The 15,863-nt window shown below is 27.5% G+C and overlaps 5 protein-coding genes across 8 annotated transcripts; 2 read left to right on the top strand and 3 right to left on the bottom strand.

The window, feature by feature from the left end:
* The first annotated feature begins 13 nt into the window (after positions 1-13).
* Positions 14-4,108, top strand: LOC124424704 (synaptic vesicle 2-related protein). Of its 3 annotated transcripts, none has more exons than XM_046964110.1 (8): positions 521-662; positions 776-958; positions 1,197-1,381; positions 1,466-1,662; positions 1,745-1,808; positions 1,884-2,009; positions 2,103-2,311; positions 2,596-4,108. In XM_046964110.1, exons 3-8 carry the CDS (start codon positions 1,283-1,285, stop codon positions 3,206-3,208), a joined length of 1,308 nt encoding a protein of 435 aa, XP_046820066.1. In that variant the 5' UTR covers positions 521-662; positions 776-958; positions 1,197-1,282; the 3' UTR covers positions 3,209-4,108. The 3 variants fall into 3 exon arrangements, with proteins under 3 accessions (XP_046820065.1, XP_046820066.1, XP_046820068.1); XM_046964112.1 differs by having other exon boundaries at positions 776-967; XM_046964109.1 differs by lacking the exon at positions 776-958 and having other exon boundaries at positions 14-662.
* LOC124424705 (UBX domain-containing protein 6) lies at positions 4,065-6,003 on the bottom strand. The gene is made up of 5 exons (XM_046964113.1): positions 5,862-6,003; positions 5,614-5,766; positions 5,086-5,494; positions 4,713-5,008; positions 4,065-4,599 (listed from the first exon to the last, which is right to left on the bottom strand). Exons 1-5 carry the CDS (start codon positions 5,936-5,938, stop codon positions 4,206-4,208), a joined length of 1,329 nt encoding a protein of 442 aa, XP_046820069.1. The 5' UTR covers positions 5,939-6,003; the 3' UTR covers positions 4,065-4,205.
* Positions 6,004-6,012: 9 nt separating this feature from the next.
* On the bottom strand, positions 6,013-6,763 carry LOC124424709. Its single transcript, XM_046964124.1, has 2 exons — positions 6,223-6,763; positions 6,013-6,105 (listed from the first exon to the last, which is right to left on the bottom strand). The coding sequence occupies exons 1-2, from the start codon at positions 6,542-6,544 to the stop codon at positions 6,068-6,070; spliced, it is 360 nt and encodes a 119-aa protein (XP_046820080.1). The 5' UTR covers positions 6,545-6,763; the 3' UTR covers positions 6,013-6,067.
* A 410-nt stretch (positions 6,764-7,173) lies between these two features.
* On the top strand, positions 7,174-9,490 carry LOC124424645 (pre-mRNA-splicing factor CWC25 homolog). The gene is made up of 6 exons (XM_046964008.1): positions 7,174-7,370; positions 7,571-7,910; positions 7,980-8,140; positions 8,208-8,858; positions 8,991-9,244; positions 9,351-9,490. The coding sequence occupies exons 1-6, from the start codon at positions 7,353-7,355 to the stop codon at positions 9,463-9,465; spliced, it is 1,539 nt and encodes a 512-aa protein (XP_046819964.1). The 5' UTR covers positions 7,174-7,352; the 3' UTR covers positions 9,466-9,490.
* Positions 9,223-15,255, bottom strand: LOC124424644 (probable phosphorylase b kinase regulatory subunit beta). Of its 2 annotated transcripts, XM_046964005.1 has the most exons (20): positions 15,094-15,255; positions 14,883-15,001; positions 14,661-14,796; positions 14,378-14,585; positions 13,929-14,285; positions 13,628-13,825; positions 13,401-13,539; positions 13,051-13,331; positions 12,921-12,935; positions 12,247-12,477; positions 12,002-12,189; positions 11,792-11,907; positions 11,547-11,689; positions 11,354-11,486; positions 11,104-11,246; positions 10,828-11,030; positions 10,596-10,733; positions 10,285-10,525; positions 10,057-10,164; positions 9,223-9,942 (listed from the first exon to the last, which is right to left on the bottom strand). In XM_046964005.1, exons 1-20 carry the CDS (start codon positions 15,129-15,131, stop codon positions 9,766-9,768), a joined length of 3,312 nt encoding a protein of 1,103 aa, XP_046819961.1. In that variant the 5' UTR covers positions 15,132-15,255; the 3' UTR covers positions 9,223-9,765. The 2 variants fall into 2 exon arrangements, with proteins under 2 accessions (XP_046819961.1, XP_046819963.1); XM_046964007.1 differs by lacking the exon at positions 12,921-12,935.
* Between the last annotated feature and the right edge of the window lie 608 nt (positions 15,256-15,863).

Here is a 15,863-nt window from a genome sequence, read left to right as displayed (position 1 = left end):
TCACCAGATGGCATCTCGATAATCGATTGAAAATATCAAATATTCAAATGTGTCAACAAAGAATTTTTAAATACTCTATATTACGATATATAAATTTCTAAGAATGTTACTTTTGGTATGGTCTTAAAACGCAATAACGTTATTATCCGAAAAGGAACATTAAAAATAATATAGAATATTAAAAGAGAAAAAAAAAAAAGAATTTTATACAAATTGCGAAGGCAATCCCCCCATCGTACCATACATTTACCACCGTATATGCATTTACATTCGAGACGCACATTTGATATACGGGATATGTGTCATAACCTAAACTTCACGAAGAAATGTCACGCTCTACATACAAATGAGTATAATTTTCCGTAATAATATACGACTTACCGTCATTTGTATCGTCGTGTTTCAGTTTTGCTATGTTTGAATCGGTGCTACAATTATTATTTAAAATTTAAACAACTTCAAGAAAATATAAATACATGGCAAATTTGTAACAATGACAACTCAAAATAGTAAAACATCTAACGAACCATATCGAGAATTAAAAGAATCACGTGGCTCTGAATTAAATGTCAATGAACAAAATGCTGGAAGATACAATGGCACCTTTGAAGATAACATTGATCGATCTATTGAACTTTCCTCCATAGTAGTTATACCTGACGGTATGATCTTATCTTTATATTTTGTTCATTAAAATTTTTTTATGTATTATACATATTTATTATGTATTATATCATGTACTAAACCTCAAGATGTTTTATAATTTGTTCTATAGGATAACCATGCTTGTTCATCATTTTTAACTTCAAAGAAGAAATAACTGCATGTACAAATTAAATATTTAATAATATGCATGATAATACATCGTTAGATTTACGAAGGCCGCTTTGACTAATGACTGCTGAAATAAACTAATCAAATTTTGGGGAATCATAACATTGATGTTTATAGTAGAGAGGTGATTAATGTAATAAAAACTAAATTACATTATAATCTTAATTCATTGAATGTTTATGAAATTATTTTTATCGTTCCAATTCAAAGATGTAAATATTATTATTATATCTTTACCATGATATCTATTGGTAATAATATTAAAAGGACCTTGTATATAATCTAAAGTTATAAAGATTTTTTTTATATACTGTATATAATACAAAATCTACTTTAATTTTTTTTTTTTTTTTTTTCAATAGACACATTCACAGTAATTCAAGCTATCAATGAATTGGGTTTTGGAAAGTTTCAAGTTAAACTTTCATTGTTTACTGGATTATGTTGGATGGTTGATAGTATGGAAATAACAATATTAAGTATTCTCAGTCCATCTTTACACTGCGACTGGGGTATTTCCCGATATCAACAGGCTTTGACGACGACGGTAATAATTTAAAATTGTATAATATCGTGATATTTTAATGCATTCTATGGATAAAATAAAATAGATTATTATTTTTTTTTTTAGGTTGTTTTCCTTGGTATGATGTTAAGTTCGACATTTTGGAGTAATTTAAGCGATAGATACGGTAGAAAGCAAGCTTTGACTTTATGTGCAGTATTATTATTTTATTATGCATTTTTAAGTGCATTCGCACCAAATTTCCTTTGGATATTACTACTAAGAGGTTTAGTAGGTTTTGCCATTGGTTGTGTACCACAATCGTAAGTATTTGATAAGTCCATATAATGCATATAAGACGCATATTATATTTAGTTATTGTCCAGTATTTCTTAATATCAACAGGGTTACATTGTATGCCGAATTTTTACCAGCGAAACAGAGAGCCAAATGTGTCATTTTATTGGATGTAAGTCTTATTGCGTTAATTCCTTTAAAATTCATATTATAATTATTTTTTTAAAAATGTAAATATTTTTACCAGTGTTTTTGGGCACTCGGTGCATGTCTTGAAGTTGCAATAGCATTAATAATAATGCCAAACTTTGGATGGAGATGGCTCCTTACCTTATCAGCAATCCCACTTCTTATATTTGCATCTATTACACCAGTAAGCTAGAAATAACTCGCGACATTTTTCTTTTTCTTTTTCTTTTTTTTTTTCTCCATATTGTAACACGTTAGTTATGTTGTATTTCAATAGTGGCTTCCAGAATCTGCAATTTTTGATATGACAACTGGTAGAATGGATAAAGCTTTATCTACGTTGGAAAGAATAGCACGAGAAAATAAGAAACCATTACCTTTAGGAAGATTGATTATGGATCGCTTTTATCAAACTAATCGCGGTAGGTTCACGGATGTGTTAAGCAAGGAAATGTGCAAGACTTCTACCTTACTTTGGCTGGTGTGGTAAATACACATATTATAATTTATTTTGGTGGTGGTTAACTTGAATTTACACACTATCTTTGTAAAATATAAAATGAAAAACATTTTTGCGCTTGCACAGTTCTATTATATATATATATATATATATATATAAGTGTTATTATAAGATTAACAAAATATTAAATTTTTTCTTATAGAAAATATTTTTTAATCGTATTGCTTAATATCATAATTTTCTATTGCTTCTTCATTGTAATTATAATAAATATTAAAATATTATTACACGTAAACGTAACAAATTATAGGATGGCTACAGCATTTTGTTACTACGGTGTGGTATTAATGACCACCGAACTATTTCATACGTCATCGGAACAATGCGGCTCATGGACAAATGGCGAGAAAATAGAAAATACTTGTCAATTAGAATGTCGTTTAAGGCGAAGCGACTATATAGATCTTTTGTGGACTACATTGGCAGAATTTCCAGGAATTTTTTCTACTGTATTTGCAATAGAAAAAATAGGAAGAAGAAAGACTATGTCATGCCAATTGGTCATGTTTTCAATAGTTATCTGTTTTTTGGGAAGAGCTTGTTTGTTAAGTAGAGCAGTATTGACCATAGGAATATTTTTAGCAAGAGGATTAATTGCTGGCGTATTTCAAGCGGCATATGTTTATACGCCAGAAGTTTATCCGACGCATTTACGTAGTATAGGTGTGAGCGCGTGTAGCGCTATGGCACGAATGGGTGCTATGATAACGCCATATATAGCGCAAGTGTTTTTACAATGGTCTATCACAGGAGCTATGGCAATATATGCTGTTGCCGCGTTATGCGCAGCAATTGCTACGCTTGCCTTACCTGTTGAATCTAAGAATCAAAATTTAAAGGAATCCTCCAATAATACTAAATAATTAAAATTGGTTTTTCCGAATTATACAAATATCATTGATTTTATGATCATATATGTATTTATATGACAGCAGTTAATATTTATTTAATACAAACATATTTCTTACTTTATCCAAATAATTTAATTACACGTTTCTATATTTACATAAACATCATGCTTATATATTTTATAATGCAAGTTGAAAGATACAATAATTAAGTTTGATGTACGTGTGACGCACCAAGACTGAAATGAATTTTAATATACAATGAAGGTGCCAAAATATATTTATTTATATATTTATGCTGATTTCTAACTACTTAAAGCATATAACAGTTATAGGATATATTTAGATGAAATTTTATTCTATTTGTAAATATTTATAAAACGGACAAATAATATTTGCAAAAGATTTAGTTGATATTACTTACGTACTTTTTTAGGATATCTTCAAAAAAATTCTGACGAATATATATGCGTAGATATAATGTTTATATTATGTTTACACATCGTTAAGTACAATATAAGAAATAATTTAAATCTATATATATATGCAGCTATATATATATACATATATATATATATATATTATTTATTGATTAAATTGTTAAAAAAGAATTAAAATGCAAATATATATTCTCAATCAGTATATGTGTACATTAATTTGTAAGATTTTAAATATTCGTTAAATTCCAAGCATAAAATTAAGGTAGTAAGTGTAAAGATATATTCTTCTATTATCCATAATTTGTGGACTTGATTCAGATAGATAATATTTAATTAGAACTCTGAAACTTAACAACATTTATAATATTTCAATGATTATAGGTATATATGGGTTTTTGTTTTATAAATAATTCATGTATCAAAGCTGAAGCTATAATAGTACTTATTAAAAATATAATTGTTATTAGAACAAAAACGGAATACATAATTTAACGTAAAGCATATACTAAATACCACTTATAAAAAATTATTTTGTACAAAAAAGTCAGCAATATTTAATATCCACCATGATTTTATGCATTTCGTACTAAGCAAAGAACATTTTCTTTTAAATATCCTCCGGATGTATCAAGATTTTTTCCTTTATCACTTTCATATGAAAATTTTAATAAACATGCTGGTATCAATCTTAACTCTAATAATGTTTTGTCGTAATCATTTTCTCGTATCTTTTGACCTACTGATAATAGCAGAAAAAATGGAATATTGGCGTTGATTAAATTTTCTTTAACAAAATCCACAACTTCTTTATATTTATCATGCACTGAAAATGTTCCCTGCAATATTATGTTGTCCGGAAATTTTATTCGAATTAATGTAAATCTGTATCTTCTAAGTTCTCGTTCTTCATCTTTTTCTCGCATAGCTTTCGTCCTTAACATTTGATTTCTTTCAATGGCTTCAGCCCTAGTGACAATAAATAATTATGACAATTAAATGATTATTTGTACAATGTCAATTTCTTCATTCAGACGTATCACTTTGTAAATTAGTAAAATTGAATAATATTTGTTACTTGCCGAAGTTTTTGTTCTTTTTTCAATTCTTCTAAAGTTATGTTAAAGAAACTTTCAGGCAATTCAGTCATCTCATTTGCTTGACTAGGCAACAGAACTTGTAAATTTCTGTCTACTTCAAGCGGTATCATTTCTGCGGATCTTAACGCTTCTACTAACATAGTTAAATCGTCCAAACTAGAACCATCAGGATTCCATACCAAAAAGTCTTCTTCAACGTCATTGTGTAATAATTTCTTTTGTTCAAAGCCAGCAGCTTTCAAAAATTCTAAAGCTCCCTCCAATGGTAACACTTTTTCCTTAAATAGATATAATAATATTGCATTATACAATATCTATCAAAAAAAAATTCATATTATAAAAATAAACTCGTTACCTGAAATATTTTATTACACATTCTAATTTTTTGATATTTTTCTACATCTGGATTGTTTAAAATATTTTCTATGTATTTTTCTAATGTCTCTATACAATTTTGAATCTTCGTTTTTCCTGTATTACAATTATGAATGATCAAGCACGATGTTAGCCCTGCTTCTTCTTCTTTCAATTGTTCATACAAAAATTCTCGAATTTTTCTTTTCCATTCCTCTCGCGTTAAAATTTCATCAGAAATATATGGACATCGAAAGTATACATCAACAACAGCTAAAAATTCATTATTTATAGCTCGATCTTTGGGTTTTTCAACTAATTTTGTTGCAGTTTCTTTTTCAAGTTCCTGTCGTGCCTTTCTTTCCAATTCCAATTCTTTCTTTACACGTGCCTGTATCGCCGCATATGACCTATTATAAAAGATCAAATGGATTAATATATATATATATATATATATATACATACATATATAATATGCATATATAATTAAATAAAATAAAAATCAGTAAATTTAAAATAACAAACATACGTGTTAAATCTACGTGTATCACTTTCTTTTGCTTTTAAGCGAGCCAATGCAGCTTGCCCAGCTACTTTAGCTTCTTCCGTGGGCTCTGCTCTTTTTATTGGTTCTTTTGGTTGATACATTTCAGATGTTGCAGGTTTACTACTTTCATTCAATCTACAAAATATAATTAATATATATTTATGTATACTAATTTGTATAAAGATCAATTTTTTTTTTCTTTTTTTTTTTTTTTTTAATTATATACATACTTATATCCTCTTCCAGCATTCATAAACTTAGTATTTGCTTTTTTCTTCTGAAAGAAGGCCTTTATTTTATCTGCCATTTTGAATATTTAGAAAGATACAATCTGATGAAATTCCAGGTATTAATTGTATAATAATTATATAATAATTTCTAGGAAAAACAAAAAAAAAAACAAAGATACTTTCAAATAGTAATTATTATTTAATTACTATTCTGAGGATTTCCCATAATATCCAGGTAGACCACCTAAAAAAAGAGATATATTTCTAACGATAATGTATACTTTCTATTTATCTTTATCTTTGATCGATGCATTTGATAAAACAAAACAAAATTTGCAAAAGATAATAAAATCGTACTTACTTGGATTCATAAATTGTTCTGATATTCTTAAACCGTATACATGCCAGGCAATACAAATTAGAGCAATTGTACTAGTAAGTATAAATAGAAAAATCTTAAGTAATTGAAGTTGAAATTCATCAAATGATAACAAGGCTATTAACTCTTGAAAAAATTCAGAAAATCTTTGAAAGGGCTCATTGCCAAAGATAACAGTACTAGTCGAATCGAGGGTTAGGCCGAAATTCGATGGAAGAAAATCCGTTAAATAAGAAGCAAATCTATTGATTGTATCTTCCAGGTAGTCCTTCCACGGACACGAATTTTCGCATGTACTGCTCATTACACGAACAAACTTTTTCGTGTGTATCTCACACTGTATCTAACATACTTTAGGATTCAAGAATTGTCATTGTTAAAAAAAAAAAGTTACAACGTAAATCAAGCGCAAGCAAACGATGGCCACTGTGGCAAACTGGTAAAACTATGAAACAAAAGTCATCATCATTATAATGACCACAGATGCAAAACATACAAGTCTCATCTTATATAATATTATTTCACTTACAACTGATCTCTATAGTTTATGGTTTTATTAATTTTAATATTGGAAAAAATCTGAAAGAAAAATATTAAATTTAGAATGTACCTTTTAAAATCTATAAAATTATTAATTAATTTTTAAACATATTCAATATATTTATTAAAATCGTCAAATATATGACACATTTTCAATATATATATATATATATATATATATATATGTTACCGAAGTTACGAGTTTGTGCTCACTTTATTTCATTAATTTCATGATTTTCAAATGAGGCTTGTGTTTTAAAGTTACCTCTGGTCGGTAATCATTAAAATCATACATATCAGTCGGTAAGTTGACTTTAGTTCGCAGGAATGTCGCTGTGAGGACAGAATTTGTTCTAGAGTATACCTCTCGTCTTTTTCTATTTACTACGTCAATTTCGTGATCCATAACAGTCTGTAATGATCCGTGTTCTAAAAGTGTCTATGGCTGTCGAATGTGGTTAAGAGAACGTTTGTTTTATTTGTGTCAATGATATATAATAAATTTCTATTGAGAATTTTATAATTTTAATGTACATTTAAAAATCGTTTACTATAAATAAAATAAAAACAAAATGGGTGGTGGAGATCTGGTATGTATGTTTTATTTCTTCTCTTTTCTTTTTTTTTTCAAGTGAAATTAACCGTTGCACGCGTATTTATATATATATATATATGTATATATAAATATGTGTATGTATAAATAATCGATTTTAAGTTTAATTAACAATTATAATTACATATCGTATTTTATATCAATCTCATAATCATTAAATCATATAAATTAACCTAGAATTTGAAGAAATCATGGCATCCATCTACTATGAAGAATATGGAAAAAGTATGGAAAGCCGAACAAGAAAAGAATCAGGAGAAAAAAAGAATAGCAGAATTAAAGAGAGAAATAGCAATGGAAAGAGACAGAGAAGACATGACAAAATATGCTATGGAGCAAGGTGTTATAGAAAAAAAAGATGATAAAAAATTAGATTGGATGTACAAAGGTCCAAACGAAATGGTAAATAGAGAAGAATATTTACTTGGCCGTCCAATTGACAAATCTTTTGAACAAGTAGCACAAGCACAAAAAGATACAGATTTAAATCGCGCACCAAAAAATCATGTAGAATATGGTTCGTATAATCTATTTCTATCGCCTTTCACTCTTGATCCTATTAATTAATATTAATTTATGATTTTAGAATGTATTCCGCCTTCTTTACGTTTCTTTTCTGGAAACGAGCAAGTTGATCTAGCAAGGAAGATGCAAGAAGATCCATTGTACGCTATAAAAAAGAAAGAAATGGAAACAAGAAGTCAGTTGTTAAAAAATCCAGTCAAGCTAAAAAAAATTAAAGAGTTGGTAAGTATAAATATTGTTAAATCCTTAATTATTGTCTTTGCAATTATTATAATTTCATTTTTTACAGCTAGAACAACAAACAAAGAAAAAAGAAATAAAGAAAAAAAGCAAGAAGAAGAAATCAACGAATAATACGGATAATAGTGATGACGAAACTGAATTGGATAATTTATTAGCTGCAAAATACAAACAACTGAAGGATAAAATTAGTGAAAAACATTTGATGAAGTCTATGAAAAAAATTAAACATAAGAAAAGGAAAAAGTCTAAGAAAGTCAGTAGCGATTCTGAAAGTGACAGTAGCAGTGAAAGTGATAGCGATAACGAAAGCAGTAGTAGTGACAGCGATAGTAATAGTAGTAGCAGTAGTAGTACTAACGAATTAGTTAAACGTAAGAAACGAAAACGAAGTCACAAAAAGAGGAGCAGTAGTAATGACAGTGGAACAATGCATAGAAAAAGAAGCAAAAAGAAAGATAATGAAAAAAAGGAAAAGCATACAAAGTCAAGTACATACAAAAGTGATGAAGAAGATGGCAAAAAATTACTTAATAGAAGTACCAACGCATATCATACAAAATCGGATAGAACATTCAAAAAAGAAAAAGAATATCAGTATAGAAGAAATACAGGGCATAGAGAAGATAGCAGTTATAAAGATAATGAAAACAATAAGAAGAGATACAAAGAAAGGCCTTCAGTAGAGAAATACTTTGATGTAAATATACATATATATATATATATATATAATATTAATATGTACATGATATATGTATAATTTAATAGTTTTTACAATTATTTCTGATAAACAACAATTATTTATCCATACTTATATATTTCTATATTACAGGAAAGCCATAAAAAAAAATCACATCACTTTTCTTATAATTTACCTCAAAGAAGGATTAATGAAGATAGAAAAACTGAACAGAAATGGGTTCCAAAAAAGAAGCTTTCGGAAGAAGAAAAGGAAAAACGTAGACAGGAAATGATGGAAAATGCAACATGGCGAAATAAAGAACGAGAACGAAATATAAAGCAGTATCATGAAGAAGAAAGGAAAGAATTATCAAACGAAAAAATATATAATAGAGATTTTATTAGGTAGGATATTAAACTTTTTTTCTTTATACAATTATACATTAGAATATATCTCTGATATTTACACTGTGTGTATGTATATATATATATATTTTCTTTTATAACATAGGAAGCAATTAGTTGCTGCAGCCGAAGTGGGTACAGTTGCATCAAGGATTAAATCTAATATAAACAATATACAACGTTCTTGCAGAGCAATGGATACAAATTTCGCGAAGCGATGAGTCATTTAGTTAAGCCCATTTGTACAGTTAATATATAGGAATTCAAGAATGACACGGTAAATTCTCAGATCTTTTTTTATACATTTTGTATAGAAAATAAGATATACGTAATGGATCCTTTACTAAGATGACTATACATAAATATTATTACACAATCTTTTGTACCATATACAAATATATATATATATGCATATATATATATATATATATATATACATTTTTAAATTCAATTTCATCATATATATTGTACTTTGAATCTATTAGAATATATCTTATTGGGACGTAGATTAGAAAGTATATTTATGTAATTTTGCACATTTCACGAGATTCAAAATTATCTTTCGCATCCATGATAGTAGTTACACGACCAATCGTAAGAACATTATTTACGACTGCTCTAGCCAGGTAACCAGTAGTTACCGAATAATGTGCAGAAAAGAATGGTGTGAAGTCGTCTGTTCTCTCTAAATTTTGATCCTGTATTAAACAAACATATTATATATTCTTATATGGATGAAATATATATTCATCACATGATGAATATAACATGTATAGTGAGAAATTTTTAATAAAACAAAAAGTTGTACATACCTTGGAATACATAACAAAGCTATCCTCAACAAGTTTATTTAGATTTAATTGTTTTTGGAAACTAAGCTCTGGATTTCTTAATAAAATTATTGATACTATATTAAGCAACTGTAAACAAATTAGATATAAAATGATGTTATAATTTTTAGATTTTTTCCTGAAAGTTTTTTATTCTTTTGCTTCTAAATAAAAAATAAAAGTGCAAATCTATGATCAATTAAATATTACCTCTACTATAATTTGACGATATTCCGGTAATTGTATATGATGAAGGAGAGATTCTACGAGCAAAGCAAAAGTTAACTCTGATCGTGTCATGTTAGAAAGCGTTGGTTGCTGTGGCAATTCGCGTCCATTAACACATATACCTCCAGGACAACGCATTAAAACTTCCCATACTTGATTATAAAAGTGTGTAGGTACTCTACATAAACTTCCTTCAATTTTCCTTCGTCCAAGTACAGTAAGCCTATTGCAAGAGAAAATATTACAATTGAGAAATTCCATAAAGGTTTTGTAAGAAGATCATATTGGTATACTTTTCTGAACTGGCCCAATTTTTAACAGTCAATACTTTAATCAGGAACTGTCTAATTTGATAGGGGCTGTAGTTTTCAATTGGCTCAGGATTTTTTACAAACATTTCTAAATAAAGCTTCATTGCTTCCAAAACCCACCTAATCGTATATAAATTTCATACGTATTTATATTACATTACAAATAATAATAATAATAATAGCAAAAATTATAGTAACTAAATAGTATAAATACCCAATACGAATTTTCAATATTCCTTTAAACATTTCTGGATTTGTTCCAATAAGTCTACCACAATACAATAATACCTCCTGTTGAAGTACAGCTTGTATTACATTGTGAGGTTGAATTGTAGAATACATAACAGATTGAATTTCTGCAGGTGTCATAGGTTTATCAAATACAGTTTCTTCATAGCCAATAACTCCAACAGTTATCTAGATAATAAAAAATATACTTGTATGTGAAAAATTAATAATACTAAATGAATAATTCGAGAACAGATATTACCTGTTTCCCTTTAACAAGTACACCAGTAATAAAAGGACTTATACTATCAACAGTGTGATTTAATAAACTGCTACAATAACGAACAGCCATCCAATATCTAAGACATCCTGCTTGCTGATATAGTGTTCTTAAATAATCACCAACTATAAAATTTATAATTAATTTTATTGAAATATTATATACTCGATCTCTATATTAAATCTATATGAGATTTGGACAATTTTCTAACTATATAAATCCAAATATATACCTGTTGTTCCATTAATCTCATAATTGATACCTTCTCTTTTTAATAGAACACCATAGAGCTGACACTTTACATATAATCCATCACAATTGCGAATTTCATTTAATACATTGTGCAAAGGCTCGTGCATAAAATACTGAAAATGCAATAAATGCAATAAATAATGATTAAATCAATATCGTTTGTATATACATACGGAATAGTTTTTTATATCTTCGGAATAAGTCAAAGCTCTTGGAACATCAGTGAGACTTTGATAACCAATATAATCGTGTTGTAGCTGTTTGAATTGAGTAAGTTCAAGATCAGTTTCCATAGAATTTACAAAATCCAAATGTTCTATAAATTAAAAGAAAAAAAAAAAAAAAAACAAAACAAAAGAATTTAATGTTTCTGATGTGTCAGTTGTATGCAATATATAAAATAGATATCACACATTACCAATACAAGAGGATGAAATTAAATTTTGCAATCGTCCAATGCGTACTTTCGTTTTATCACAATATCCTTTCTTTAACATTGCAAATAAGTCCAACATTTCTTTAAATTGTGGATCTCTAGATTACAAAACAAAAAAAAAACAATTATAATTATATATGTATATAAACTGTATCATATTGTTATGTAAAAATTAACAGTGTTGATAGATACCTCATATGTTCTTCTCTTATTAGAAGACATACAGTCGGACGACCAGAAAGTCGCCAATATTTACCGACGAATTGAAGTTCTGTTTTAATATCATCAATTAACAAAGCCATATCTCTGTATAGATAAAATTCAGATACTTCAAATATGAGTGGATAACAAAGTACCGTCATACCGCACACCCTATACACCTGTATATGCACCATTTAGACATAGAAATATTTTACTTTAATGTATATCATACATACCTTACTTGTACCTAAAGAACCAATAGGTCTAACTGGACGTCCTTGAAGATGTAATTTCTTATTTACTCCAAGCTTTTGATAGACTTTTATTAATTGAGTTGAAGATAAAATTTGTACTGGTTCTACTTCATGTGGAGTTTGTGTTTGAATACCGTATGTTGCCATCATAGCTTGTAATCTCATAGATTCCGCAATTAGAACGATTTGTACTACAAGATCAGCATGAGTGCCCTAGAGGAAAAAACAATATACTTATATATCTATTGGAAAATATATCACGTAAAATATTACATAATTATATATGTAATATAAAAGACATATATAAATACCATTGTAAAGAGCTTAATAAAAAATGAAGTTTTTCTCAAACATTCTACTTACAAAATATATAAAAATTAATTTACCATAACTTTTATAAATGAAAAAAAAAAAAAAGAAAAGAAAAGAAAAGAAAAAAAAAAAAAATAGCAGAATAATTGTAGTTTTGTTTTACTGCTATTTTTTGTTTACAAACTCATGCATATATTATAACATTAAAAAAAATATTATAATTTTTAATAGTTCATATTGATCATAGAAGATCAGATTATTTTCTAATAATACCAAACACAATGCTAAATTAAATGATATTTCTACTGTGATGTAACAGCAAGCATATAATATAATTTACTTACAATGGTGGGCTTTGCCTGCATGAAATGTAAGAAAATAATATATATAATTTCCTTCTCAATTAAAAGTAAGATTAACTGTTTTATTATGAATTACTATAACTATTCTTTGAACATACTTGTTATATCTTACCTGAAAAGCAGAATATCTTCCAGCTCTTCTTGGTCTATTATATGAAGGCAAATAGCGACGAATAGGATCTAATTCATTGATATGTAATAAACCAGCAGTCAATAATTGTGAAATTATAAACATTGCTTGATTCCACAAATACATTGGTGATGCATCTGCATCTGTAGAATGCCTATATCCTCTGCCTTCATCACTAGGTATCCGATAAACACTACCAGGATCATTTCTTTCATTTTCTAAGTTTTCTTCTGGTACATAATAGTACATAGGTATTACAGGATCTATTTGAATTAAATAATATGTCAGTTAATTTTTTAATTTACTTTTATATACATACTGTTTATAAATACCTCCATGAAGATCTTTATATATTCTGCATTTTAATAAATTTTGATATTCTTCTACTTGTTCAGGTAACGTTTTAAAAACACCATCGATTATCATAAAAATATAAAAAAGTGGCCATTCACATTCAACATTATCAAATTCCTATTGAACAAATATGCTTTATTGTTTCTTGTATTATTATTTTATATTAAAATGTTAATATTAAAAATGGCATATATATTTTACTTGCTTTTATTTCACCAGATTTGTAATAACGACGTTGTTTGTCTTCTAACACTGTTTTATAGCCATCTCGCCCAAATCTTTTAAATCCATAATTACCCTTGAGTCTACGAATTATATTTAATTTAGTTTCATTATATAATACTTCTTCATGTGTAGCAAAAGCAGGGAAGGATATTGTTGGTAACAAAGCAGCATCTACACTCTGGAAAAAAAAAAAAAAAGAAATAAAGAAAAAATTATAAATGGATAATCAAAAGATATGAATAATATGAAAATATTTCATATAATTTGAGTATTTGATCTACCTTTGAACTTGATTCTCGCGGTAACATTGTTTCAAAAATACTACGATTACGATTATGAGCATCGATATCAACATATATCACAGACCAGGAAGCACCTTTTTCTCCAAACAAATTACAACCATTTATAGCTTCTAAAGCACTTTTTGCTATACCAATGGAACTTGCATGTATTTCAGGAGTCCCATCGTTATAACGACTTCCACGTTCCCACATTCCAAAATCTGGAGTTCTATATGCCCTTTCTACATAATATACAAGATTTTGTATAAAAGCTACTTCATCCTGAGTATATATAATTTGAAGCCCTGAAGAAATCATTTGTACTAAAAATATTAAATAGAGAGACACAATGTCAATCTAAAAAAAAAAAAAAAATAATATATAATATATTAGAAAGAATTAATGTGAATTTTACAATACTTTGTATAAAATTAATATAAAAAATTCACTTGTAAATGATGATAATCTGTATCTTGAAGGATTTCATCCCCAGTATTTAAATGAAACTTGCAATGCAGAGCAAAACGATTTGATTGATTGCGTTTGAATAATTCTACTCTCGATGATTGTTTCATCCAACATTCTAAAATACCTCTCATACATTTTATTGCTGATTGACCAAGTTCATAAGACTTTCCACGATCGTCATCTATACGTCTATGTAATAGAGTAAGATAAAATAATATAAATTATTATGGAAATAAAGAAAATATATGTTTTATTAATAAATACCGATATGCTTGATATAAACTCCATATTGCAGCAGCACAATAAATACTTTCACGTATACTTCCAATTACTTTATCAGTTGTGATTTGTGGAAATAATCCAGTTATACAACTTTGATAGCGAAGTAATTGTCGTTTCACTGAACAGAAGAAAAAATGATGTATCGTTATATGAAGAAATCATATTAAATCTATTAATACTACAAATATATAAATATTTTCTTACCAATTCCATAATAAATATCTAGCTGTTTGACTGTATCCTCATAATTAGTAATTTTAAGGAACATATCCATATCAATATCAATGATACTGGCTTGACGTACATTTCTGATTTGAGAAAATCTGAAAGTTAAAAGAAAATTTCATTCAAAGGTTTTCTTCTCAAATAAAACGTTATACCAACGTCTTAAAGAAAAGAGAATATAAAAACAAACCTTTTTGCATTTGGTGATGTTATATTAAGAGAAGCCATTTTATTATAATATATGCACACAAAATACTTTTTGATATTAAATATAGTTTAGAGAATTTTCATTAAAAACAACATTATTTTTTTATTTTATATAAAAAGGATATTACAATCTATGGTTATGTTTACTTTATTTTTATTCTTACGAAATCACGAGAGTTCTTATTTTTCAACGAAATTATATTTTAATTCTCTCTCTCTCTCTCTCTCTCTCTCTCTGTCACACTAACGAAACAGATTGAATAATTGAATAATTGATAGTTAATATTTTGTTTTCTCGTAAGTTGTAAGATTTATTCGAAAAAAATACTTATGATTAAAGGCCAGACAAAGGATTGTTCTGCTCTTATATGTTTTTAAAGCACAAAACTATACAGATCTATAGGTTATAAATAGAAGAATTGAATATCATCTGACGTAACATTGAATAAGTATAGAATTTGGCATAGAAAACTTTGTTCAATGAATTTAAAAACGTCAGCATATCAAAAATTGAAAAACATCTATTACAGCTAAATTCATCGTAATCAAAAGTTTTATATAATTTTTCATCAGAAATAATTTAAATTTCTGTCCGACATTAAGTAATTAATGTAATACATCATCGTAAAAATTTATTTTATTGGAACGTCAATAACGTTAATAGTATGATCAAATGGACGTAGAAGAAATATTAAATTGAACGAAGTAGAAGGAACTTCCTCTAATTTTCTCTTTTTCTTTTTTTTTTTTTTT

This window comes from Vespa crabro, chromosome 6 (genome assembly GCF_910589235.1).
Source record: "Vespa crabro chromosome 6, iyVesCrab1.2, whole genome shotgun sequence".
Classification (NCBI taxonomy): Eukaryota; Metazoa; Arthropoda; class Insecta; order Hymenoptera; family Vespidae; genus Vespa; species Vespa crabro.
This window is presented reverse-complemented; position numbering and strand designations above follow the sequence as displayed.